We start from the raw sequence: 26,754 nt of genomic DNA, 5'->3' as shown, positions 1-26,754 counted from the left end.
GACACTTGGTTGGACCCTCCCCTCAATATGGGGTGAGGAGTGGCAAGTGCGCCCCCCAAGTTTTGCTACAGAATTGGTGCCTCCTTCACACCCCTCTCAACCTTGCTGTTGCAGCACTGCTCTCCTCATGAGGAGAATGATGTTGCTGCAGCGAAGGAAAGGGTGAAGCATGCCCTATCCATGTTGGTGCCATGGCACTGCTCTCCTCATGAGGACAGCAACACCACTACTGTGAAGGAGAGGGCAGAGCAGGGCCTTGCCCACCTTACTGCTGTGGTGTTTCTCATGAGGAGAACGACACAGCTGAAAGAGTGGCAAGACAAAAGATTAACTTGGTCTATCCCTGTCAAATCAAGAGCAGTTGGAGGGCATGGGGCAAACTCCTGAGATGGTGGTGATAGTTAGCTCATCAGTTGCTCTAACATGGATAATTCCACAGTAATTCCACAGGGATGAATAAAGCAAAAAAGTAGTAGGAAGCTTTCTTAGTTTAACAGGCTATCCTGCCTCATATATCAAATGTCCACATTTGGGCCTGCTCTTTTGTGTTCTGTAGATTTTAGGTATTCCTGCCTCAAGCCCTAAAACAGGAGACAGCAACTGATGCAGTAGTATGAACCATCCTCATCCTCATTTATATCCTGCCATTTCACCAGAAATGGGATTCAAAGCAGCTTATAAAAAATAAAACAGGTGTTATAATACTGTAACAGAATGTCTCCCCCTCCATTGATTTCAAATAGAATGATATTTTAAAGTTGGAATGTGGAAAAATTAACACGTGGGTCACACCTAGCCCTCAAGGCCATTTCTGAAGCCCACAGGATCTACAATATTGTTCACGGTTTTTTTGGAAATATTTTTTGGGGAAACGTTTTGGGGGGAAATAATTTTTGCTAAATCAACTCTCAGTTTACTTCCTGCTTTTTTCTTTTTTAGAAAGCTCTCAGGTCTATTCTGCACTGCAGAAGTAATGCAGTTTGATGCCATTTTAACTGTCATGGTTCAATGCTATGGATTTGTAGTTTTGTGAAGCATTTAGCCTTCTCTGTCAAAGAGCTGCTGGTGCCACAACAAACTACAGATTCCAGGATTCCATAACATGGAGCCAGGACAGTTAAAGTGCTGTCAAAGTGTATTATTTCTGCAGTATAGATTAGACCTGGAACAACCTATAAGTGACCACAATATGTTCATATTGCCTTTTGAGCCAAAATACATTTTAGAAAAAAAGGGTTTGCAAATGTTTGGGCATGTCAGGATCGAGGAGAAACATACTTAGATGTTATGGAGGGCTAATGAGGCTCCCCAACCCTTGGGAATTTCCCGCTCCTGCTTTAAAGACAATTCCAAGCACTTTGTGAGGAGGTGTCAGTTGCTACTCTGTCTTAGGCAGTAAAATCTCTTGGATGGGCCCTGACTGTTGCCTCCGGTCTATAAAGGTCTGATGTCAGCAGCCCTTAGAACTGATGAACAAGAGAAGAATGTAAGCACGAAGGTAAACATGTAAGGTCTGTGTAGAAGCAACATTATTACCTCTGCTCAGTCGTTGTAGGAGCCTGCCTTATGGAGATTATTGCACACAGAAAAACCAGCGGGAGAGACGTGGGGTCTAAAAGACAAAACGGGGTCTTATTACTTTTATCCATACCCAGGAAGCCAATCTACAACCCGGGCTTCTCTTGCCGGGATTTTCCCATTCTTGAAAAAGTGGAGGGAGAAATCTGGGTTGTGGACAGGCTCCCTGGGTGGATACGGGCTACTTACAGCTTGAGGACTGGTAAATGTGATAAGACCCGTTTTTGTCTTTTACATCCCGCGTCATTCCTGCTGGTTTTTCTGTGTGTGATCATCTAATTTGCACTTTTGTCCCATTGGTTAAAATGAGAGTTTTAAGCATATACTTAATATATTTCTCTCGTGTTAATTTAACCTGAAAGTGTTAATTTCTGGCTGAACCGAGTGCCATGGTTCCAAAGAGAGTCCATGCAAGTGATTATTTTACCATATGTTCTACTGTGCATCTGTTTGCCACTTGGCAGGATCATGCAGATGACTAAGCTACACAAGGGTTCATGAGCACACCAGTTAATTTTGTCAGCTATACAAACAGCTTTGGTTTAAACAACAAATACCTCCTTCCTACTTTGTATTGTCTGAGTTGCAGTGAGGAGAACTAGCCCTACCATCCAGCAGAGTGAAGCAGCAGATTTTGAATGATAGTTATTAATGTATTATTTGTTATTATATTCTGGCCTTCTTTGGCCTCCAGAAAGTCTCACCCTGTCGCCTCACTAGTGCAGAGGTGACCATAGAATCTCAAAGATTGTACTTCAGTAGTTCTGTTTGTTGACTCCATGTATGGTATCCAAACACCAGCCTAGCAAAGGAACAGCAACTGTTATCACCAAAAGGTTGGCCATCGAGTGCTGAGTTGGCCATAGCAACTAAGAACACAATGAGGGTGTCAAATAGCTGCGCCAGCAAAGGGACTACCCACACAAATGAAATAATGGACTTTGCAGGTATTAAAGGTATTATTGTTTGTTTGTTTTTCTGCCAGAGAGATGGAGAAAGATGCTTTCAGGATTTTCTGCTTTGGATGTTAAAGTAACTTGGGGGATGTTCCCACTTAAGATTTGAAACGATTTAAAATATAACGTTTTAATAGATCCGATTCAAAATAACCCTGGTCTTATCCCGCGTTCCAAATCGCTTTTATTCTTCGTTCCCATCTGGTTTTTTAAATCGAAGTTTTTACCTGCAAGCGTTCCTACTTGGCATGAAATCGGTGTTTAAATAAAGCGATTCTTCTCCTCCATACCTTATTTGGAGCTGTCAATCAATAGTACGTCAGAATGACGTAACGTTAATCCGGAATATTTGGAAGCGATTTATCTTTTGGCATCGTTTCCATTTCATTGACTGTTTGTGAATTTAGCGAATTTAGGAAAGCAAATTTAGGAAACCCAAGCTCTTTCCAGAGGAACTATGGGATAGGTTTTGCATGACAGCATCCCCTCTTCATGTCTCCCAAGACAGCCAGGGAGAATCCCTTCAGAGAGCACAGAGATCAATGGGGGAGGCTTCTGGCAAAGCGAATTTAGGAAACCCAAGCTCTTTCCAGAGGAACTATGGGATAGGTTTTCCATGACAGCATCCCCTCTTCATGTCTCCCAAGACAGCCAGGGAGAATCCCTTCAGAGAGCACAGAGATCAATGGGAGAGGCTTCTGGCAAAGCGAATTTAGGAAACCCAAGCTCTTTCCAGAGGAACTATGGGATAGGTTTTCCATGACAGCATCCCCTCTTCATGTCTCCCAAGACAGCCAGGGAGAATCCCTTCAGAGAGCACAGAGATCAATGGGGGAGGCTTCTGGCAAAGCGAATTTAGGAAACCCAAGCTCTTTCCAGAGGAACTATGGGATAGGTTTTCCATGACAGCATCCCCTCTTCATGTCTCCCAAGACAGCCAGGGAGAATCCCTTCAGAGAGCACAGAGATCAATGAAGGAGGCTGCTGGAAAAGCAGGGAGGGAGCACTCTTCCCAAAGATTCTCTTTCCAGGGTTGGAGGAGAAGGCAGATTCCATTTGAGAAATGGAGGGAGAAAGGCTCTAGCCCCCCCCCCCCATTGATCAGAGCCCTTCCTTGCCTGGGCGAGATCAGATGCCTCCTCGCGAGGAGCCTTCCCTTCCCTGTCTGGGCGAGATCAGAGCCCAAGCGGGCAGGGAATGCCTCTTCGAGAGGAGCCTTCCCTTCCTGCCTCTCCTCCGTTAGAAATGGGCTCTTCCCACACAGAGGGGAGGTTGCAATCCACCGGCAGATGCAGGCGCTTGAGCAGCCGGGACTTCAGGCGCTTAAAGCGCTGAAGAGATTAAGCGCCTGTAAACCATTAAAATAAAAAATAAAATTAATCCTTATCTCTTATTGAAAGACCACAGCGGACAAAGGGGTGAGGGAAGCAAAAATGGCGACAGCCATGACGGATGGGGACAGAAAGGGCAACTCCCCCAAGGCCAGCCCCATCGCACTCGGCTCCTCCCATCCATCTAACCCGATTTCAAAGGTTGTCGTTCCTATTTAAATGCTCCGGTTCCTAACTCGAATCAAGGGAAAAACGAAGGTCAGACCCTTCGTCTTTTTTAACGCGCGTTAAATGACGAAAAATCGATTCAAAATTTTAAACCGCTCTACGATTCGATTTGTAGTGGGGACGGTTGCGGGTTGCTCTAGAACTGTTCTAGGTTTAAATCGGATCCTAATAGGAACGCCACTCCTTGGATTCGATTCAGAACGCGGGGTTTCACCTAATGGGAACATCCCCTTGGTTGGCTTTGGGAACTATGCACCTTGACAAGAGTCAGTGGGGGATGCCATTTGCTGCTTTGTCACAGGCACCTAAAGGTCCTGGGCCAGCCCAGAGGCATTTTAGAAATTATTTGGTCAGAGGAAAATACTTTGAGCAGGGTGAAACATTATTCAACCTTTGGAGTATCACCAAATCCATGGTTAGATGTGGCTGGGAATAGTATCCACTATTTCCTGAAGATGGCAGGAGGGATTGTATTTGGTTACTTATATAATATGACAACCCCAAGATTTTGCTAAACTGTTGTTGGATTTCTGGCCCACTCCCCATCTCCATTGTAAGGGCCCAAAATAGGTAACAATGTTAATATTCCATTGGGATGATAACCTATAAATAAAACACCCTGCAATATAATATATGAAAGACAGCATGGTGTAGTCATTTAAATGTTGGAATTTGACTCTGGAGACCAGGTTTGAATTCCCGCTTGGTCATGGACACCAACTGAGGAGGCTTTCACCCAGGAGGCAAGCGTCATTAGAATATGATTAAAATGTGGTAATAGCATGATTGGGGGGAAGCATCCCGTTATTAAACTCCCGTTATTAACCAATGATGTTACAGTTTACATATAGGACACGAATGGGATAAGCTTGTGTGTGTGTGATAATCTTTTCCCTGATTGCTCTATTATCATGTTTTAATCATGTTTTACTGACACTTTCTTCTGCCATGTGACCTTCTTGCGCACCTTCTTCTCTGAGCCTCAAAGGAAGGCAAAGACAAATCCCCTCTGAAAAATCTTGCCAAGAAAATGGTGTAACAGCTTTGTTTTACGGTCACCATAAGTTAGAAGTGGCTTGAGGGCACACAAGAACAACTAATATAATATAATATAATGCCAGAATTATATTGGGGATAACCGTGTGGATGCTGATGCCTACCCCAACCCCTACCCCTACTCCTGTCTGTCTGCCTGCCTGCCTGCCTGCCTGCCTGCCTGCCTGCCTGCCTGCCTGCCTGCCTACCTACCTACCTACCTATCATCATCATCATCTCCCTTTGGGGTTTGTAAGGGCAATCAGTCATCTCAATATACATTGCCTAGGGCTTTTTTGTGGCTGTTGTCTCCTAAGACCAACCCGTTTTTGGCCAGGGAAAGAGTTAACTGCCTCACGTGAAAACTTCAAGGATGACAACTCACCTTTCAGATAACTTGTAAGGGGTCTTTGTATTGTTTAACATTAAATATACTACTACAGTCAGCCCTTCTTATACACAGATTTTTTAGACATGGATTCAAACAACCACAGTTTGAAAATGTTCAAAAACAGTATAAATTTCAAATATCAAACCTTGATTTTCCATTTTTTATAGGGGACACCATTTTGCTATGTCATTATATTTAATGGGACTTGAGAATCCACAGATTTTGTTATCCATGGGGCATCTTGGAACCAAACCCCAGCGTATAACAAGGGTCCACTGTATTGTTTTTTTTTTTTAAATTCAGAGTGGACATATGGCCACTTTTTTAAACCTTGGGGCATTTTTGGAAATCTGAACAGTCACTGGGGCAAAAATCCCCCCTCCCCTGCATTCTATAACTTGCCCATCTGTTACACATCCTCTTCCCATATTTTGCACAGAAGAAGCTAGAATCCTGCTGGTGACATACAGCTAACCCTGGACCATATTGCACATACTTTTGCTCCTGATCTGGGCATGGGCAGGGGATGTGCATGGCCAAGTAAAAATGCATTTTATCGCATGCTATACTTTCCTCAAGGAATCCCCATGCCATCACCTGGCCCTAAGCCATCCTTAATCAGGGCTCAGCCACATGATTTAGCTCAGCTGGAAAGCTTCCGGCTTTCAAAATTCAGCCCTGATAGGTGATGGCTTAGCACCGGGTGATGGCATGAGGATGCCTTGAGGAAGATATGACATGTGATAAAATGCGTTTTCACTCGGCCATGTGCATCCCCTGCCCATGCCCAGATTGGAGGCAAAAGTGTGTGCGATAAGCTCCCCTGATTGAGTGACTGCACTTTTAAAGAAATGGTGCAATGTTTGTATCTTGATCATGCTTGTGTAAACAGAAAATTTCCTCTGGCATTGTTGTGCTTTTCAAGAAACTGTGTAAGTTTATCCTCTTGTGCATGTTGACAGGATTGCACAATGGGAGCATGCATCAGCATGATGCAAATTGCATGATTGGTTGTACAATGATGCAGGCTGTAGTGCTATGTACACATATGGGTGATGTAGTGCACTCACAGCATAGTTACTCTGGCATAATTGTGAGACATATTCTATTTTTATTTACATTGTAGTTATTTCTGCATGTACACCTACACAGTGCTTGTAAATTAGAATGTGCATTTTTTTGCAACTGCCTTCTTTTCTCTCCCCCCTCCCCCTCTTTTTGAGGGAAAGGATAATGCATTTCACCATGCAGGGGCAGAAAGATGCCTAAATATCAATAGCAAGTACATTTCTAAACTGCTTATCAGTGCACTTAAGCACTTCCTAAGCGGTTTACAATGTGTAAGCTAATTGCCGCCAACAAGTTGGGTACTCATTTTAGCAAGTTTGGAAGGCTGCCAGGCTGAGTCGACCCTAAGCCCCTGGCTGGGATTGAACTCATAACCATACAGTTTGTGAGTGAGTGGCTGCAGTACAGGCATTTAACCAGTCCACCAACAGGGCTCCTGGTGTAAAGGCCATTCGGTTCAGAGGTGGAGCACATAATTCGCTTGTAGAACATCCTGGGTTGAAATTCCTTGGCATGGTCAGTTAAATCTGCTGAGGCAGTATGGTTCAGAACCAGTGCTGCTAGTCAGACTAGATCAGGGATGGAGAACCTTTGGCCTTCAAAATGTTTTGGACCTCAGCTCCCAGAAGTACCAGCCAGCACAGCCAATGCAATCTGTAGTTCAAAATGTCTAGAGGACCAGAGAGATCCCACAACTCTGGACTGGACAGGACTGGGCTGGTATAATTAGCTCAATAGTCTGACTTGATTAAAGGCAGCCTTTTATGTTCAGCAGTGGGTAAATCTCTTAGTACATCTTCAAAGAGAAAGCGGGTGACACCACACTAGTGGAGAATAGCAGGCATGGGTGGAAAAATGAAAGGATGTAAGAATGCCAAATGTATGTTATTTGCAAATCAGGGACAAGTCCAAATAAACATTCAGTAATTTCTGAATTTGTTCTCATGAATGTGCACTCAGTGGGTGCAAATGAAATCCAGGCGTGGAATACCTAAGTGCCCACAAACTGTTGCCTGGCTGAGCCAAACTGATGGAAGGCAGCCATGGTGGCCTCTGCTTTCAGCTGAAATTACTCTTGCTGGGGAATATCACAGTATATTTTAGGCAGTCTGGGAATCCAGATGTCATTTGGAGTGTATTTTCCCTACCTACCTACCTACGCTTCTTGAAGCTTAAATTACTGGAGGCAAAGGGGACCGAGACCTCTTAGGGCTGAAGGGAGGATGAGGATTATTTCTTTTAAGCATCTTTCATCATCCTTGACAAAAAGTGCTAGAAAACAGCCCCCTGCTTCCCTAAGAATCACCATACCTTTGTTTTAAAGACAGCATATGAAAGAGATTTGCCTTGAGTGATTTTTTGCAGCACTCAAGTGACCCTAAATACCTTTTAAAGCAAGTCACCCTAAAAGGGGGGCCTCGAAAGCAAAGGTCGGGAAGTGGGAGTGACCAATGAGAGGGCGAGCTGTACTGAACTGAATTGAGCATCCACTCTTGGTTGCCTCAATAGCCTGAGCAACAGTTGCAGCAGCAGTAGTAAGAACTAAGAAGCCTCACTCTCTAGCCAAAGACTCCTGACAGCAGCCGAACTTTGAGAGCCTCTTGCCAAAGAATCCAGAGGCGGTAACAGCAGCAGCAGCTGCTGCTGAACAGGGGGACATGAATGGGACTGTCTCTCCCTTCCCTTGGTGAGAGGCTGCCAGAAGTCTTGCAGTAGGCTGGGGAAGGGAAGAAGAACCAGCCACTACTTGCAAGCAAAAGCTGCTGAAATCCCTGGTCCTCTTTCTTCCCTTGAGTCTCTGAAAAATACTTTGTAGAGGAAAAAAAAGGACTTGATTGTTGCTTGGGAAAAAGAAAGATCAAATGCTTTAGTTTTCTCCCCCTCCCCCAGGTTTTTTTTTTTTTGTTAACAGACTGGATCCTTTGTGATGCTTGGTGTGGAGAGCTGAGCACAGTGCCTAGGTACCAGTGAAGAAGAAAGAAATCATGAATTCCCACGGCAGTGTCCATCTCTGGGCAGTGGGATTCTATGCATCCTTATTTTTTGTCCTTTTTTCTCTTTGCCATGCACAAGATGCTGATGTAGAAGTGGAGCCTCAAGCCATGGTGGAAGAAATCCCAGAAGGAGCATCTACCTTAGCTTTTGTGTTTGATGTGACTGGCTCAATGTATGATGACTTAGTTCAGGTAATTGAGGGCGCATCCAAAATTCTGGAGACCTCTCTGAAAAGACCCAAGAGACCGCTTTACAACTTTGCATTGGTTCCTTTCCATGACCCAGGTAAGACAATCTTTTCAAGACCTCTTATTGCATGCAAGGATGCACACAAACACACACTCTGACACTCACACCCATGCATGGGTTGCTGAAAATTCTTCATGCTTCTTTGAGGACTTTGACTTACAGTGATACATAGCAGTATCATATTATTTTTCCTTAAATTAAAATTGGAGGCACACTCAATTGTTCTTACTTACCAAAGACTGAATGGAATAGAGATGAGATGGGTGAATTCATCTGAGGAGAGGTAATTTTAAAAACCTCTCTGCAAGAGATGTAGTTGTTATCAGGTCCATCATGCCGAATGTAGAGGCAATGGACTGTTACCTCCCCAAATAAGAGCCTGATGGGAAAGAGACAAACATGGTGCCTTATTGAAGGCTTTACTTACTGTATTTCACAGAGCACACTAATGTGTCCAATCAGGTGCACAGTGTGGGAATGATTGTTATGGAAGGTTGGAACATAAAACTTCTTACATATAGCTGCTGTTGCGTTTACATAGTATTTTCTGTTGAAATAAAATTATGAATTGCACGTTGTATCTAATTTAATTCCCATTCAGGAGCTGAAGATGTCAACTGTAAACTGAGCCAGTTAACCTGATCTTCATTACTTTTAGAGGTGCACACATGCCATCATGTTCAGTATGAAAAATTATGTGGCTGATTTCCCATCAATATTCAGTCTAAATTCAATATATTGATGTGTGTTTTTTTCTCATTAAGAGATGGATGCATTTCTCTTCACAAAAAATAAGAGCAGTTGACACTGTAGGGCAGCTGTTTACATACCCTCCAAAATCATGACCTTTGACCCTCCTCCCAATCTGGCTTGCCGTTTTGTTGCATTTCCCATTTAAAGTTCCTGGGATACAATACAGATTGTATTGCAGGCTGCTTCAGTGTCCCTCATTTCCCTCCCTGCATTCCTCATTCCTTCTGCTGTTTATATACATATTCTTCCTGTTTCCTCTCTCACTCCCCAGCATCTGTTTTCTATCCTCCTTCCTAGGACTTTATCCTCTTCCATTGTACAATATCTCTGGGTGACCCCACAAGGAAATAGAAACCTGGATGCCCTAGGCATGTAGCAATATCAGCACAGATATCCATTCAAAGTAAACACTGAAAAGCCTGTTTAAAAATCTGACATGCCTGCTGTTCGCTTCACCTGAGACACAACATAGTTGAAACATCTGGCAATCGGTTGTGCAGAGGGATTGATCAATCCACTTGTCCCCAACTATGACTTTGTTTTATAAGGAAATCACGACCATAGTCAAAATACTTATACTGCTTGATAACCTAACAACAGTGGAACATTCATAATGACATTTGGCAAGCGTTTTCCATTTCTGCTCAATTAACAGAAAGCATTTGTTTCCCCAAAGTGTTTCCAAAGCCAAATCCCATTGCAGGAAGCATGCCACAAAGGGGCAAGGGGGGTGATGGTGAAGCATTTTCTCTTCTCTGATCTCATGTTGCTCCATGAAAGGCGCCAACAATATTCAAAAAGGGAGAAGTACCATTGTAGGGAGCAACACATGCCAGTAGAGGGCCTGAAGGATGGAAGACTGAAACTCCTTTGTGCTGCTTTAGGTGAATGGCTATTGTAATGCTGTTTTCATTCTCCTGTATTAATTACATTGCTAGACATTGGTTCAATCAGCTCCCTTGATTAAATACAACCTTCTGAAAATATATCGCACAATAGTTAATTGTATTTGCATACCTCTTTACTTTTTTGAGGGATCGAAGTGACATAATTTACAATGGAATCTGGCTCAAGATATTTTGTTGCCTGAGACAGAGCACAAAATAGCATCTCCCACCTAGACAAATCATAGTGCTTAGTACCTTAAACAAGCAAGGTTATTTTGAGGCAGATAATCCCACATATACCGTATCTCTACCATCAGTAAAAGTACATGTTAAATAACTAACTCTTTGCAGCTTTTTGATGAGACCCCAAATCTGCTACTTGAACTGGCTGCTTCACTCTGTCTAATGGCAGGGTCTGCCCTGAATTTAATAAATAAGAGCTACCACACATGGTCAACAGCCATCATTGGTATATATATTTTCAAAACACATTCTCACACACAGCCCCACATGTGACTTTGATGCTCAGCTCCTACTAGTTAATTGTTGTTGTTGTTTGCCTTCAAGCCATGTTTTACTTATGGTGAACCTAAGGCAAACCTATCATGGGGTTTTCTTGGCAAGATTAGTTCAAAAGAGGTTTGCCATTGCCTCCCCCTGAGGCTGAGAGCATGTGATTTGCCCATGGTTACCCATTGGGTTTCATGGTTGATCTGGGAACTGAACCCTGGTCTCCAGAGTCATAGTCCAATGCTCAAACCACATGCCATACTGGCTAATTAATTAATACCCCAAACTAGCTAAAATCTATTGTGTGAATAGAGCCTTTTGTAAATGGTTTTAGAGGGACTATTGTTATTTGATTCTACATCTGTTATACATCAATGGCTCTTCCCATAAGCTTTTATTCTGCAGTCTTATGTATGCCATGCATTGTAGTTCTTAAACCAAGAACCTAGGGTGGCCATGTGTTTTGTATTACAGAAGAGAGCCCTCTCTATATGAATGGCTCCCAGAGGATAGTCTTCTGTGTGAAGGACTAGACAGTCCCAGTGCCGTTAAAGAATAATAACCATAAGGAAAGACAGCAAGTTCCCCAGAACTGCTCATCACCAATTAATATGTGGACAATGGCAACCAGCTCACCTGGTCACAGTTTTCTCTGCTAAGTTAAGATGTATTTCTATGTAATTACAGTATCTATTTCTAAATTTACATCTAAATCAGGAAATGCAAATTTTATGCAGGTCATTATCCCCCCTTTCTGGGTGATGTGTAAATGGCCACTCAGGTGCATAAAGAGTAACCTTATGAATTAACTGGGACTGAAACAGTGCAAGGTTCACTATTTTCAGCCTCTTTTCAGGTAGTGAATGGAATATGGGTATTTACAGTTGCCAAGCACTGGCCATTTTGTTTTGCCCCATGTCAAGTGCAATCTATTCTAATGCCCACTTATTTGTTTATTTATTATTTTTATGTTTTAAACTGTACTGTGTTTTAATTTGTAAGCTGATTTTATCACAATTTTGGGCAAGAAGCAGGATAATAATAAAAATAATAATAATGAGCCAACAGAGCTAACACTTGGCCAGAAGATGCAACGATGAATCTATTCTTTCTCAGCCTAGGGATGTGGGATATTTTTAAGTACTCCACTTGCATACCTGCCCACTGTTCGGATCTGCCAAGGACAGTCCTTATTAACCCTCTGTCATTCCACTTTTTCAGCAGACAAAGCATGACATTGGATAAAGATCTGGAAAGTATCCCAAGAGTGTTCTAGTCCAGCCTTCTGCTGATGCAGGGCTTGTTGTTTTAGAATCCCCAATTGGTAACTGTCTAATCTTTGGTTGTTTTTCCTCCACTAGCCAATGTGGCAGAGTCATTCAAAGATCAGAGAAGCATAGTTTAAAATGTGTTTTCTGTCCTGATCCTCTGGGTTTCTCACTCTGTATTTGTAACTCTTGCCTCTTCCCTGCCTTACTAACTTCCCCCACTTCACTTCTTTTCCATTGCAGACATATAGATGGCAAAATCTGAAGACAAGGGCATGGATTTCTTTGCTTTATGATACTGTATAAAGCAACCATGTATGGTATTTACATTTAATCGGAATCATTGACACAGTCACTTCTAGCAGTATTTTACCAAAGTGGCTGGTGGGTGGCCTAAAGAGGACAGCATAACAAAGACATGCATGAAAGATGTTCATGTCCTATGGCAAATTCAAAGAGTTCTGGCCAAGGGAAGCTTCTTTGCATCACAACCAAAGCTTAGAGATTAGAGACCGCTGTTACTTATTTTGTTTACTTTGCTTTCTGGCTTCCTACTAATTAGTTCAGGAAACAACTAATGCATCAGGCCCTTGATGGGCATTATATGTTTAATCACAGCATTTGAAAAAGCAAGGTCTGACTACATGGATTTGGGTGCCCAGACTACAGCTCCCTGAATTTGCTGGCTGTCTGAGTCTAACAAAATCTGCAGACCCATCTTCAAGAATGACTGGTGTTTTGGATGTGTATAAGCTGGGGTGGCGCCCACTGTCACAAGCCCACTCATCCCACCCCAGAATTCAGCCTATGCATTTTAAACATGGGAAATTGTCTTAGAACCCGGCTACTTCCAACTCTGTGGAAGAAAAATATAATCTGTCTGCTTAGTACAATGGAAGTTCCTACTGGAGCAGCATACCTTCCAACTGTTCCATCCCAGTTAATCCTTGGTAATCTCACTTTTCAGTTGCTTTTAAAATGCCCCAGTTTCTCTCTCCTTCTACTCTCCCTCTTTCTGCCTCGATTATTTCTGTTGGTTCAAACTATGTTCAAAATGAAAAGTAGTTTGCACTCATTAACTCATTAGGGGGAGAGGATAGGATGGGTGACAGTCTTGATCTTCCCAGTAGGTTTTGGCAAAAGCAAGCTGCTGTTTATTTTTCTGGTGTGTGTGTTTTTCCGCATTAGTAACTTTTGCCATCCTGACCACAGTCTGATGTTGGTGTTTTAATTTGTATAATTGGGATGTTTTTATTGAAAGTTTCATTTATGTATTGCAATTTTTATTCTGTATTCTGTATTTTGTTATTGCAATTTTTTATTTGTACACCGCTTTGATCATCGCGGAAAAGCGATTTAAAAATAAAACTTATTATTATTATTATTATTATTATTATTGATTGGAGACATGTGTTCAGGTTTTCATCTATGAGATGTTGGAGAACATGGAACAAATCCATTTAGTTATTATTAATTCCAACTAGAGTAGACCTATTGAATGAATCTGATTTCCATAAGTGTTGACTCACACTCAACAATCGATTGAATGGGTCTACTCTAGTTTGGACTACCTATAGGATTCAGGCCAATACATGATAGGGGCTACAACTTTGAGTGACTGCAGGGCAGTAATTAGGGGTAGGTGAACTGGGGAATCTGAGTGGAGACAAAGGCCTAATTATTTGAGGATTACATCAACATTCCAGAATATTTAACTTTATTACAGCAAAATCAGCAAAGAGTCTTGTGACATCAAGAGGACCATGAAACGTATTGTGGCATGAATATATCACACTAATTGTGGTGGCACTAGTGGGCAGTATTGGGTGAATGATAACAAGCAGAAACTTGCTCAGGTTAGCATGAAAGTACTGGGGGCTGGGAAATCTTTGAATCTTAATGGAGGTTTAGATCTGCCTTTAGTGGGTTGCCATAATTCTCTATTATAAACCAGGACAAAATGTAGGACAAAATTTAGACCAAAATATAGGACAATTGTAGGATAAAATTTAGCCCAAAATGTAGGACATTTAAGGTCCTCCATTTTTCTTAAATGTCCTACATTTTGGGCTAAATTTTATCCTACAATTGTCCTATATTTTGGCTTAAATTTTGTCCTACATTTTGTCCCAGTTTATAGTAGAGAATTATGGCAACCCTACCTTTAGATCACACTTCTTGATTCTAGTTCCCACTTGCCCTGAAGGTATGAAATCTGTAAGCCCCCCTAGACTGAGTATGAGCTGTGAAAGTGCATGTGCTATTAGCTGCCAGGAATACTTAGACCCGCGATAGTAAACCTTTTAGGGACTGAGTGCCCAAACTAAAAAGACCTTCCGGCACTGGGTGTTACCCAGTGCTGGGAGCGGGACTTCCTCCCTCCAGGGGCAGGACTTCCATGGTCGGATTTATTCCCCCTGCCCTGTTGGGCCTTCAGCTGACTCTCTGGAGACAGTTGAAGACCTTGGGGAAGGGGATGGTAGGAGAGGAAGAAGAGGAACAGGTCTTCACCTGTTCCTCCTCTTCCCCTGCACCCTGCTGGGCCTTCAGCTGCCTTTCCAGAGCCCAGGATGGCCTGCTCTTGCTCTTCCTCTGGACCATGCAGACAGGGTCCCAGCCATAGTAACAGATGCTTTGGTCATGTCCAGGTTAGATTACTGTAATATGCCCTATGTAGGGCTGCCCTTGAAAACAATTGGACTATTCAACACTAACAAGATGCTGCAGATAAATAATTTGCAAGAGCTAGGTACTTAACACTTATTAAATTTATTCTGTATTGCCAACATTAACTGCCCATTAGTTTACAGGCTCAGTTCAAGGTGTCTGGAACCACATTATCTAGATGAATCTGTCCGAGGCATTAAGAAAAGCTTTGAAAGCTCCACTCTCTGGAGTCCACCAGCAAGAGGAAAAACACAAGCTAGGAGAGGCTGCAGTGGTATGCTTTTGTCAGAGCCTACTGGGAAGGACAAGAATCTGCTTTCTACTTCCCTCTGCTGAGTTAACGATACAAACTACTATTAAACTTTGAATGTTGTTTGCAGCAATTGAAGTAAGCTGAAGACAAAGGGGAAAAGTGGTTGGAAGCAAGAGAGAAAGTGGGATATTTTAAAAGTAGATGAAAAGGTGGGAGTATTAATTGGGACTGTCAAATTGGGTGTGAGCTAAGAGGCTTCCTGTTCTTTTAGCTCACCAGTTTGGTATCACACAGTGAGATATTGAGGTCTAGTTACAACAGCCGTAGTTTCAAGACTTCCTTTTCCCATGCCAATGGCAGTGATGTCTCTACCATGAGACCCAATGAGTAGTCACTGGAGAAGAAAAATGGCATTTCTCAACTGTTCCTTCTGAATTTCTCCTGTTGCTGCTCTCTCATGGAGGACAGAGCTATGTGTGCAACCAAGCCAATCCCACACCCCTTAAACCAGCCTGCTGGCCTCAGATGTGGTTGAAGACCTTATCCAAGTTCTGATGTTGAAGAAAGATTCATTTGCTAGCCTAGCTAAATCTGTCTGCAATGGAGAGGGGCTCATTATCTTGTCTTTTGCTTCAGTCAGCAAAAAATTGGCCCTGGACCGAAAGTAGTGTAGGCGATAAGAAAGAATGGAAGAAATTAGTGTATGTTAGTCCATGTAGAAGTGGGGCCTAAAGAATGTTGTGAGTGTGGGATTGTGTTTTTTTGTAAAGAAAAACTTCAGAGGTGACCTGGTATGGATTTTCCAATCAAGGGCTTGGTATTGGCAAGCCTGCAGTGTTTTGGTTTTGAAGGAGACGTATTCATGAGCGAAAATATTGGGAACACATGTTTATTAGAGCCTGAATGGTAAAAAGGCTGTAGTTGTTGAAAGAGTGCCTTGGTGATACTCGAGATTCCTCAACATGCTGTATGATAACTGGCAATATTTGTTACGAGTCTTTGGTGCAGACAGAGGTTCTGTGCTTTCTCCTTTTAATTTGCTCTGACTCCTCTGCAGACTTCCTTGCAGAAAAGGGATGTGTCTTATCCTGGAGTTTACAGTCCAATGCAAGGTTAATTGACAGCTGGTGGCAGTGGCTGGAATTTCCTGTTTGGATTTATTGTCGCTTAATCCGGTTGATTATATAGTTTCTACTTTGAACAGACTGGGCCTTGGCTCTCTGCAGGCTGAATTATTTGATACGTTACCCCTTTTGTCAGTTGCTTATCCAAGACCTGGGTTTTATAACCGGAGAAGACCTTTGTTGCTGTACCTCTTTTTAAAATTGATCCAGAATGTTTTGGGGACTGTTCTGTTAAATTACTTCGGACCTTTTGCACATATTGCGATGGCAAACCTAGGGAGCCACCGCTGGTTGTAGCTCTCAAATATATGCTACAAAGCCCTCTACCCCACCCCCTTTTAATGAAAAACAGTCTTGAGAGTAGAGAAGTTGGGGAAGGGGAGAGGAAAGATGACTTAACTCTTTCTCCTGCAGGTTCTTTCTCCAACTTATCAGGGCCCTGCATCCCCAGTCACTGCTCTGTATTTTGAAAATGGTTGTGCGCAAGGCAATGTGAACCAAAAGAATTCTAAGGATGGGGGCTGATTCAACCATCAATAGTGGAGACGTCCGCCACAGTAGTGCCTTTGCCCCTACCTCCAAACCATCTCCTTTTTGAGTCCTGGATGAACTCTGAAAGACCAGTTGGGCAGGTTTTTATCATGAAATGGCTGATTGTATTAGGGCAATAATAGGTGTCTATTGGCTAGCACCTGTGCAATTACCAAGACATCTTCCTTCCTCAAATGCATGAAACATAATTTGTTTTGGCAAGATAAACTTGCATATTCATTGCTACATAATCTTTTTTTTAATTTAAAAAAAACCTTTGAAAATGAGGCATAAGGGAAGGGATGAGAATGTTCACTTTAAATGACTGAAGTTAGATATATGTGGGAGTGTCTATACAGACAGCCTTGAATCTGTGGATGCACCAAAACAGGGTCAACAGTAACTAGAACTGGCTGCTTTGAGCCTATGATTCTAGTGCTTTATCAGTGGCATAGTCTCCTTGTCACTTTTGGTTCTAGTTTATAGGGCTGTTTCTAACCTCTTCATGGCTTGGGATGAGACCGTCTGAAAGACTGCTTTCTTCTCTGCCTTCCATGTGTGTGTATGCCTTCAAGTTGCCTGTTGACTTATGGTAAACCTATGAGTTTCAGCCTCAAGGATGTAGGCAAGGCGTATTCAGAGATGTTTTTGCCAGTTCCTTCCTCTGAAAGTGCCTGGAATTTGTTGGTGCTCATCCATCCAAATACTAACCAGGGCTGACCCTGTTTAGCTTCCAGCATCAGATGGGATTTGGTGCCGTTATCAAGTGGGCCCTTGATATCCGCTGGGGTTTGTTTCCGGGACCCCCTGTGCATAACAATATCCATCAATGCTCCGGTCCCATTAAATACAATGGTGTAATAAAATGGCGTCCCTTATATAAAATGACAAAATCAAGGTTTGCTTGTTGGAATTTATATCTTTTTGTAATATTTTTTAAGCAGTGTATAGTTGAATCCATGGATAAAGAATCTATGGCTATGGAGGGCCAACTGTATTTAGGTTTCTGCCCTCCATACACAGCCTAGTTTCTCTCTGATTCATTTTAAAGAGATGGATCTCTATGCCCCAGCCAAGTGAGGCAGCTAGCTACTAGGCAGAGAACTTTCTTGGGGTGGCATGGCCTCCCCAGAGAGTTTAACTTGGAGAATGCATTTTATATATAGCCTTAGTCTGGTGGCTACTTGCCTGCTGGCCAGCAGTTCTCTGTTTTTCCATCTGTAAAATTATGATCTGAGAGAAAGAAGCCCAGGAAGCGTGGTTTATTATTAACTTCAGTGCAGATGTTTTGCCAAACTCCAACCTCATGTGCAGGGATGTACAACCTCTTTGACCATCATACCCTCTGTGTATATACTACACTCTCAGGTCAGCCCTGCAGTCCTTAATGCAACCATGCAGTATGGTGTGTATTTTTCATCTGATTGTTCCATTAACTGCGTTAAGTGTTGAAGTTTATCTGATGGATGTGGTTTTAAACTTGCTGTCTCTTTGAGAGGGCCTTTCTGTTTATGTGATTGTATATTTTTAAAATGATGCTGGCAGTGTTTCAAGAAGTAGTTCTGAAGGCTGAGTTGTAGGAAAGGGAGATAGGTTGACCGCTTAGAGGCACTGTCACAACAAAGGGAATGGTTTCATTCAAAAGACACAAATGGCATAAACTTTAAAGATGATAATAGATTCACATTTAAAATCAATTAATAAAATTTAAATAGAAATGAAAATATATCTCACTGTAGTGGGGAAGTTTATGACCAAGTAATCCATGTGCCCACATAGTTTGCTATGTAGGTGCTATTAAAGGGGAATGCTATTCCTTTTTTTTTTATCTTTAAAAAACTTCATCACATATTTACTTTTGTTCTCTCCTTTGAGTGCCAAAGTGGGAGACAACAATGAGAAAAACTGGAGAAATGTAAATTTAAATGTGAGCAATTCTCCTTCCTTGCTCAGAGAGAGAGGAAAAATGTTATGGGTCCTCCTAGGTCTATGGGATCTTGCATATGCTCAGCCATGGTCAACAGTAACACCTTGCTTCTGCTTTGGCCAACTAGGACTGTCCAAGTAGGTGTTGATATTTCTTGTGTTAACATCTTGGCAATATAATGATTCTTGGTGATTGGAATGTATACTGAGGGTTTCCAATCTTTGGGGGATGTTTTATTGTTCATATTTGTTGATAAATTTTATTTAGAACTAGAGTAGATTCTATGTCTGTAGATAAAAGCAGGTCTATTGGTATGCCATCTGTTCTCCCAAGTGCTCTGGGTACAGCTTCCACTTAACTTTCTAATATTGGAGGTTTGTCTTCATATGGTTCACCCTTTCATTTCTTTTATATAGTTCTTCCATGTATTGTTTCTATCATCTTTTTATTTTTACTTGATCATGCAATGTGTTCCCCTGGTAGTAACAGAGCATCCTAACTCTTGGTTCAAATGTCCCTTTGATTTCTTGGATTTTGTGGAAGAAGTCTCTTGTTTTTCCTTTTTTGTTGTCACTTTCTATTTTTCTGCATTGATTATTACAGTAGTTCTCCTTGTCCCTGTGCACAAGTCGTTGAACAGTTGCATTCATGGCCACCTTTTTCTTTTGCTTCTCACCTGTCCTTTATTGACTGAAATGTTTCATCTATCATCCATTGAGGCTTCTCTTTCTTGTTGGTTAGAAATATTGTCTCTTTGCATTCTTTTCTGACAATATTCCTGGCTTCAGTCCAGCATTCTTCTGGCTCTTGGTTAATTAGGCTTAATAGTGCAGATCTATTTTTCACATTATCTTTAAAATTCTATGGGAATGTTCTTCAGGTTTTAGTTTAGCATGATGGCTGGTTTCTTCTTTAGCTTTCTTCTAATTTTTGATGTTAGTAGTTCATAGTAGTTCATTAGTAGTAGTTAGTGCTCCTGGTTTTGTTTTTGCAGAGAGAATAGAGCTTCTCCATACTTTACTTCTGATTATGTAAAACAAGCTTTATGTATATACCGCTTCATACCGCCTAAGCAGTGTCTAAGCGGTTTACAACTGTAAGCTAATTTGCCCCCAACAATCTGGGTACTCATTTTAGCGACCTCGGAAGGATGCAAGCCTGAGTCGAACTTGAGCCCTTTTGCTGGTAGTCTATTTGATTTCTGTATTGGCCATCAAGTGATGGCTTCTTGAGGTACTTGAAGAATGTATTTGCAGTCCTCCACCAGCGTCATTCTTCACTACTGCTGCTGCCCAGTAACTGTTTGGCACATTTAGTCTGGCTGCTCAGCAAAAGCCAATTTTACATGGAAGACCCTACTAGCAGCACTGCTACCATCAGCATAGCCTCTTGCCTAATGGAAGTATCCAATCCCACCACTGTGGAAAGGTAGTTCCTTTGGTGGAGAGCGACTTTATATAAACATGCACTTAGCTTTTTTTTTTTTTTTTTTTAAATTCCAGCCCTTTAAGTAGCCAGATCTTTTGAGTTAAGAGGGAAAAACAGTCAAAACATAGGAGGAAATTTATACCAGCACAATAAGTCAACCTCACTGTATACTCATCTGTGAGCTAAGCTCTTTGTCAGCTATGGCCCTCCAGGTGTTGGAATGCAACTCTCAACAGCCTTACCAAATGGTGATGGTTGCTGAGATTTGCATCCCAACATTTGTAGAGTCACAGCTACCCACCTGTTCTCTATGTATGCTCTTCCAGCATTGACAATTGTCAATTGAGATTTCTGGTTATGGCGTTAGAGTAGAGTCAACCCTTATCCAAATGGCTGAGGGTGAGCTGAGCTAGCCCAGTAGAAGATATGATGAATCCAAGCTTTTTTTCAGGCTAGGAACATTGGGAGTTATTTTGGATTATCATGGCTCTGGTGGAATTTTGTGCCAGCAAAGCAGTTATTTCCTTGGAATAAAGGAGGTCTGGCCCTAGCATACCTGTGTTCCTCCTTCACACTTCCACTCATCATCACTAGACAGTGAGGCATCATACTTTTTATTCCATTTTCTGCCTAATAAGAAATGTATGTATTTTGCTTAAGGCATTGAAGAAAGATCTGGCTAACTGTTGGGTTTTATATTATCAAAAGTGTGGGATCAGCTGTTGTGAGTTTTCTTGTAAGCCTATGTCCAATTTTAAACTTGCATACTACACAGCAGAACCAAACCTAATCCAATTTGATCAGCAGTCTCATTTTATAATTCAGATGAAGACTACGGGTTGGATCCAGAATCTGCCTTCCATGGCACATTGCGAAAATTCCCTCTGCCTGGTTTTTAGGGATTTCACTCCTCCTCACACCAAAGGTCACCCCATTCAACAGAGTGCCTTCTGTCTAAACCTTCTTTGTAAAATTTATAGGGAAGAGGGGGCAAGGAAATACACACCTAAAAAGCCTAAATTTGGGTTCAGGATGCAGACTGAAAGCAGAACTTGCAGTTAAACAATAGAAGGCTGGCATGTTTCTTTCAATCTGATGAAGAGCTATGGAGAACTCTAAAAGCTTACTCTCCATTATGTGGAATTTGGTTGGTCCTCATAAAGTTATTGCCTGACTGCAGATGCTGGAATTTTGCTATTTGAAATGAGATTAATCAAATAGTATAAGAAGCAAAATGTTACCTTAAATGCAGAGGTTTTTCCAGCATTGAAAAGGTAAAGGAGTCACTTGTAATATTCTACAACGTGCTGCTTCATATATATGTGTCTGGAGTGGTACAGCCAACCCTGGCTGGCTGACATATATACATACCTATATAAACCGGAGCTTGGGAAAGTTACTCTCCAAGTTCTAGTATAAATACTGCATACACATACACAATCATGTTAGTAGCATGTATACAATATATATGTGTGCCCAGTCTCCTTCAAAGTGGGACTGGACAAATTGATGGAGCCCTAGCTTACCAGTTGCTATTATACAGTACCTAAACTGAACTTCCATGCGTATAGTTAGTACACCGTACTTCTGAATACCAGATACCTGAGGACAAACAATAAAGGAAGACAACTGTATTCAGGCCCTAGTAAATGGGCATTGGACTAGAGGGGCTTCTTGTCCAAATTCACAGAGGACACTATTCTGGCTGAAGGGCTATCACCAAAAATTTCTCTGAAAGTATCTTCTGTTAGAGCCTTATCACATGTGAAACAGGAGCCCCAATTCGAAGCACTTCTGTAGCAAGGGTGAAGCAGGGTCACTTTGAATCTAAGGCAATTCACATGATGAACTATCACACGTGAAGAACTTAATTGTGGTAATTCCTGAGTCAAAGCGGAGTAAGAGCACTTTGAATTACCACCCCAGTACATACCATGCAGATTCAACGATTAGAATTAGCACCGTTGTGCATGCTCAGTGGGGGTCTGAATGCATCAAGACCTTTTACGCTTCCGGGGTGAAGAAGGGGGCCACTTCCTAGTTCCACTTTCACATGAATGCAACCCTCACTTGAATTGTTCCTGTCATCTCTCCCTCCAGCCTCTGTTGGCCCCCTCCTTTGCTCCCATCTTGAGGCTATGGAATTCTGTGAGTTGGAGTTTGTTGTGGGGACTTTGGCTCGAGGCTATGGAATTCTGGGAGTTGGAGCCTCCCCCCAGCCTCTTACGGCCTCTTCCTTTGCTCCCATCTCTCCCTCCAGCCTCCTGTTTAAATCCCCCAACCCTGTCATCTACATCTAAATCTACCCTTCGTTTTGTTCCCTACATCCCTTTCCAGTTTCATGTGAATGCTAGCCTCACATGAATAATAGAGAATGTCACCTATCCCTACATGGCCTCTGCTTCATCCGAATGTGTCACCGGCAAAATTATTATTACTACTATTATTATTATTATTATTATTATTATTTTGCAAAATAATCAGTGTAGAAGCTACTTGGAAGTAAATCCTTTGGATCTGAAGGAGGTTGCATCTGCACTGGGAAATAATCTGGTTTGACTCCACTTTAACTGTCTTGGCTCACTGCTATACAATTCTGGGAACTGTAGTGTCCTGAGACATTGAACCTTCTCTGCCAGAGAGCTCTGGTGCCTCAGCAAACTAATAATTTATTATTATTATTATTATTATTATTTTAATAATTATTAATATCAGTATTATTTTGAAATTGAAGTGAGCTTGGAAGCAACTTCTGTGAACTCACTTGTTACCGAATTCACCAAAATAAGGAGTCACTTTGGATTCACTGCAGAAGTGCCACAGAACTACCTCCCATAGAAAGCAATCATTGTGATAATACATCACATTATCGCGTGAATTCGCATCGTTGGACCTGCAGTCACGTTGGATCAGAGCTGCAAAAATCCCCGTGTGATAAAGCCCTTAGAAAGACAATCCAGTCCAGGTCCAATTTATAGAGGAGATGCCATTGCAGGTAGATCAGAAAGTGGTTTTGAAGTTGTCCAGCAAGGGCTAGCTTTTGGACAGCTACACACAGGAGGTTAGTCATGGTCTTCTCCAAAAAGATGATTTATATTGTATGTCTAGTTAAATTATTGTAATTATATCTAGATGTGCATCTATATAATAAGTATGTGTACAGTTAGCCCTCCATACCCACAGATTTTTCATCCATGGATTCAAGCATCCACGGTTTGAAAATATCCCAGAAAGATATAAATTCCAAAAAGCAAACCTTGATGTTCCTATTATATATAAGGGATACCCATTTACTATTGATTGCTTTTAATGGGACTTGAGCATCCATGGATGTCTGTAACCATGGGGGCTCCTGGAACCAAACCCCAGCAGATACCAAGGGCCCACTGTACCTATACATAAACATTAGGATATGCAATTTTAATGTTTTTCTTGTGTCCTTTTTTGTGTTGTTATTTAGTGAGGCATATGAGTCCCCTTGTGCTGTAGTGGATGAAATTTTGTTCTGACCTATCTATCATAAACACTGGATACGTTTAAAAATGATATACAGTAAAAGAAACAAAACAATTAATGTGTGAAGGAGCCACAAGAGCAGGAGTGATAGAGGCTTGGACTCATTTGAGTGGTGTCTCCATTGTGTGTGCTACCTGGCTGAGAGGAACACATGGCTTATGGGTCAGAGAAATGGGGAGCCCCTAAAAAGTGGTTGAATGCAGTCTTCCTCTGCCTCCCTTCCTTTCAATTTGTCCATTCCTGGTGTGGAGAGGAGTGGTGAGGGGAGGAAAGCATTTGACTGGAATGCTGCCATACTGTTTAAATTAGTATGTTGGTGTGGGGGTAGGGGGAAGGCTAAATGTAAGCAGGAAGCCCATTGTAATTTTCATGCCTCGGACACTAGTCCATTTTCATGAGCTGTAGTTTTAAAGTGTCTCTGGGGAAGCTGAATATCACTGAAACATTTCCTGAGTTCTCTTAAGCTGCACAATGGTATGTCGAAAATTGTTTTTGCAAAAGAACGCTGCTCTTTTGTATGGTTAGCCTGACTGCAATGTAGCTCATTGAACCGGCCCAATTGTTGCACGATGAATTGTTTTTTGGAAAACATTGGGGAGGGGGAAGTCCTTCGGGGGAGAATAAAATGCTCTCTTGTTTTGCAATGCTAAGACCAAATAGGGCTTAGAACCTGCTATATTTATGACATTTATAGGCACATTATGGCCTTTTCAGAGCCTGTTCACACATGCATGCTATTCAACTGAATTTCTCATCATTTGATGAGTTTGCCCCTGATGACACAGCTGAGTGGATTCTGCAGAAAAACGTTCTACATTGAAAACTATGTCAAAGCCCTGTCTCATACTCTCCCAACTGTCCCAATTTGGCTGGGACAGTCTTGATTAATCTTCTATCTTTCCCCCTTTTCAGCTGCTTTTAAAATACGTATTCAAGTTTCTTTTTTCCTCCCCCCACTTTCCCCTTTTGTCCTCAGCTTAGTTGAAAATATTAGTCTGTGTTTAGTTACCTCTGCAACGAGCTGAGAAGAAGGAGGGGCAGAATCTTGTCCTTCCCAGGAGCCTCTGGCAAAAGCAAACCTAGGGGTGAAACAGACAAACAAAATAAGCAGGTTTCTGGATGGCTTCAAGGTGGGACATTTAGACAACACACACCTTGAAAGCGCATCCAAGCTGCACTGTGGGGAGAAAAGCAGGACTAAAAAGGAGCTGGATTTTCCGCTTCTTCCTGGAAAGTACACACCTATGCATGTACGTATAAATGCACCAGTGCCAGGATGGCTCTAAAGGGGTGCTCTTTCCAAACCCTACCCTAATCGTGCATATAAATGCCCCATTGCAGGAGCATGTTTAAAAGGGATGGAGCTGCCATATCCAAGCGGTGAGGGTAGCAAAGCCCAAAAGAGAATGTGATACCTCTCATAGAGATGGGTACAACATACACAAAACAGATGGTCAAAGAGTGGGCACAGGGTGAAGGAGAGGTTAAGGGGGGCATGATTGTACCCTGCCAGCATCTGCATGGGCACACCTCTGCTCTGATGCCCTGTTCCAGATTCACATGTGTACAGGTTCACAGGGATGGCCATCCAATGGGATGGCAGCCATTGGTGATCCACTCATGCAAAGATGCGCTGGGATGGTGGTGGTGGTGGTGGTGGAACAGTAAAAAAAAGTACCCAGCTGTGTGGGTAGCAGGCAGTGTGATTGGTGGGGTTTCAATGCAGCTTCAGAAAGGGCAGCTGCTTTTCCTGCCTGTGTATTTCACCCCTTACTGCTTCCTCTCCTAGTTTGTCTTTAGTTCCTCATTAACTTTGCCATCCTGAAGGCACTCTGCTGTTGCTTGGTCACACATTGGAGAGTATCCAGTTTGTGTTTGATCTTATCACATCCATTCAGATTTGATTGCAGGGACATGTTAACAAATATTCATGTTAACTGCGATTATTACGTCTTCAGGTAATAATGCCTCCTCCTTCACTTTTAATGTTATCACCAACATATTGATCTGGGTGTGCAGTGAGCACTTTCTCATTACTTGAAACCCCTTGGGAGGAGCCACGGTGCCTGTTTTGGGGTTGTGATGGCCATTTGGGGTTGTTTCTTTACATAAGTCTTCTTAAAATAAAATAAAACAAACACATCAGCAATGCATTATGAATGCGGAACTCCTGAAATAATGGCTAATATTAATGCTAATGCTTTCTAAATTTCAAAAAGTAATAACATGGTTAGTCTATCTTTACAAAAATGAAGTTCTGCATCCATGCAATTAGCAATCTGATATATTCATAATTGTCCAGTACTGATCATGTCTATGTAAACTAAGCTCTTACGTTCTATATGACGATGGGAAGCCAAGTTCTAGCTACAGGGCATGGGCAAAATGATGGTATTACACCCTCAATAAGAATTCTGACCTCAATGACATTTTTCTTCATTCCCCAAATTTCTAGTATTGCAGTAATTTGAAACTTCTTTTGAGCATTTAGGCATAGAGTTTAGTCACCCAAAGAAAAGGAGCAGGCAACTCTTCTTTGTTACTTACCATTATTCATGTGTAGACATGAATAAGTGTGCATATGGGGATGTTCCTGTGTTACATTCAAGACATGACCATCTGACACATGTGTGTACACAGATTGTTGACCTGTATACTAATATAATTTTTCATATATAATATTGAATATGTCTACACTGTATACAGATTACTGATCAGTGCAATGATATAGTTATTCACATGTAACAGCATATTTTTACGTTCTTCCAGTGGTCTCTGGGGTTACATTGCTGTTGGAGCATTTGAACTTCTTAATTAACAAGCAGGTTTGGAAAGAAGAGATTTTGGGGATCTGGCATAAATGTGTTCATTTTATTTTATTTTAAGCAGTTATTCATGAAAATAGTGCTGGTGCCCTTAACAGAAATTTTCGTAAGTTTAGTAAAACATTAGTAAGATTTCAGTCTCAGGGAAGGTTACCAGGTTTCATGAGTTGTTATACCTTTATGTTCATGTGCAGTTCAATTGCATAAAAGATATTACTTATAGGTCTATTTTCC

General features: G+C 41.8%; 1 protein-coding gene across 1 annotated transcript in view; it reads left to right on the top strand.

Annotated features, from left to right (window-relative positions):
• Window positions 1-8,513: 8,513 nt before the first annotated feature.
• Window positions 8,514-26,754, top strand: part of HMCN1 (hemicentin 1) — a 284,684-nt gene continuing 266,443 nt past the window's right edge. Inside the window, exon 1 of the mRNA XM_089515825.1 lies at window positions 8,514-8,867. Within this exon, the coding sequence (XP_089371951.1) occupies window positions 8,573-8,867 (295 nt within the window). The 5' untranslated portion in view covers window positions 8,514-8,572. The remainder of the gene's footprint in view (window positions 8,868-26,754) is intronic.

Source organism: Sceloporus occidentalis, unplaced genomic scaffold (assembly GCF_023333645.1).
Source record: "Sceloporus occidentalis isolate IW3139 unplaced genomic scaffold, rSceOcc1.0.p SCAF_3, whole genome shotgun sequence".
NCBI classification, from domain to species: domain Eukaryota; kingdom Metazoa; phylum Chordata; class Lepidosauria; order Squamata; family Phrynosomatidae; genus Sceloporus; species Sceloporus occidentalis.
Note: the sequence above shows the minus strand (reverse complement) of the source record. Positions and strands in the feature narration are given on the sequence as shown.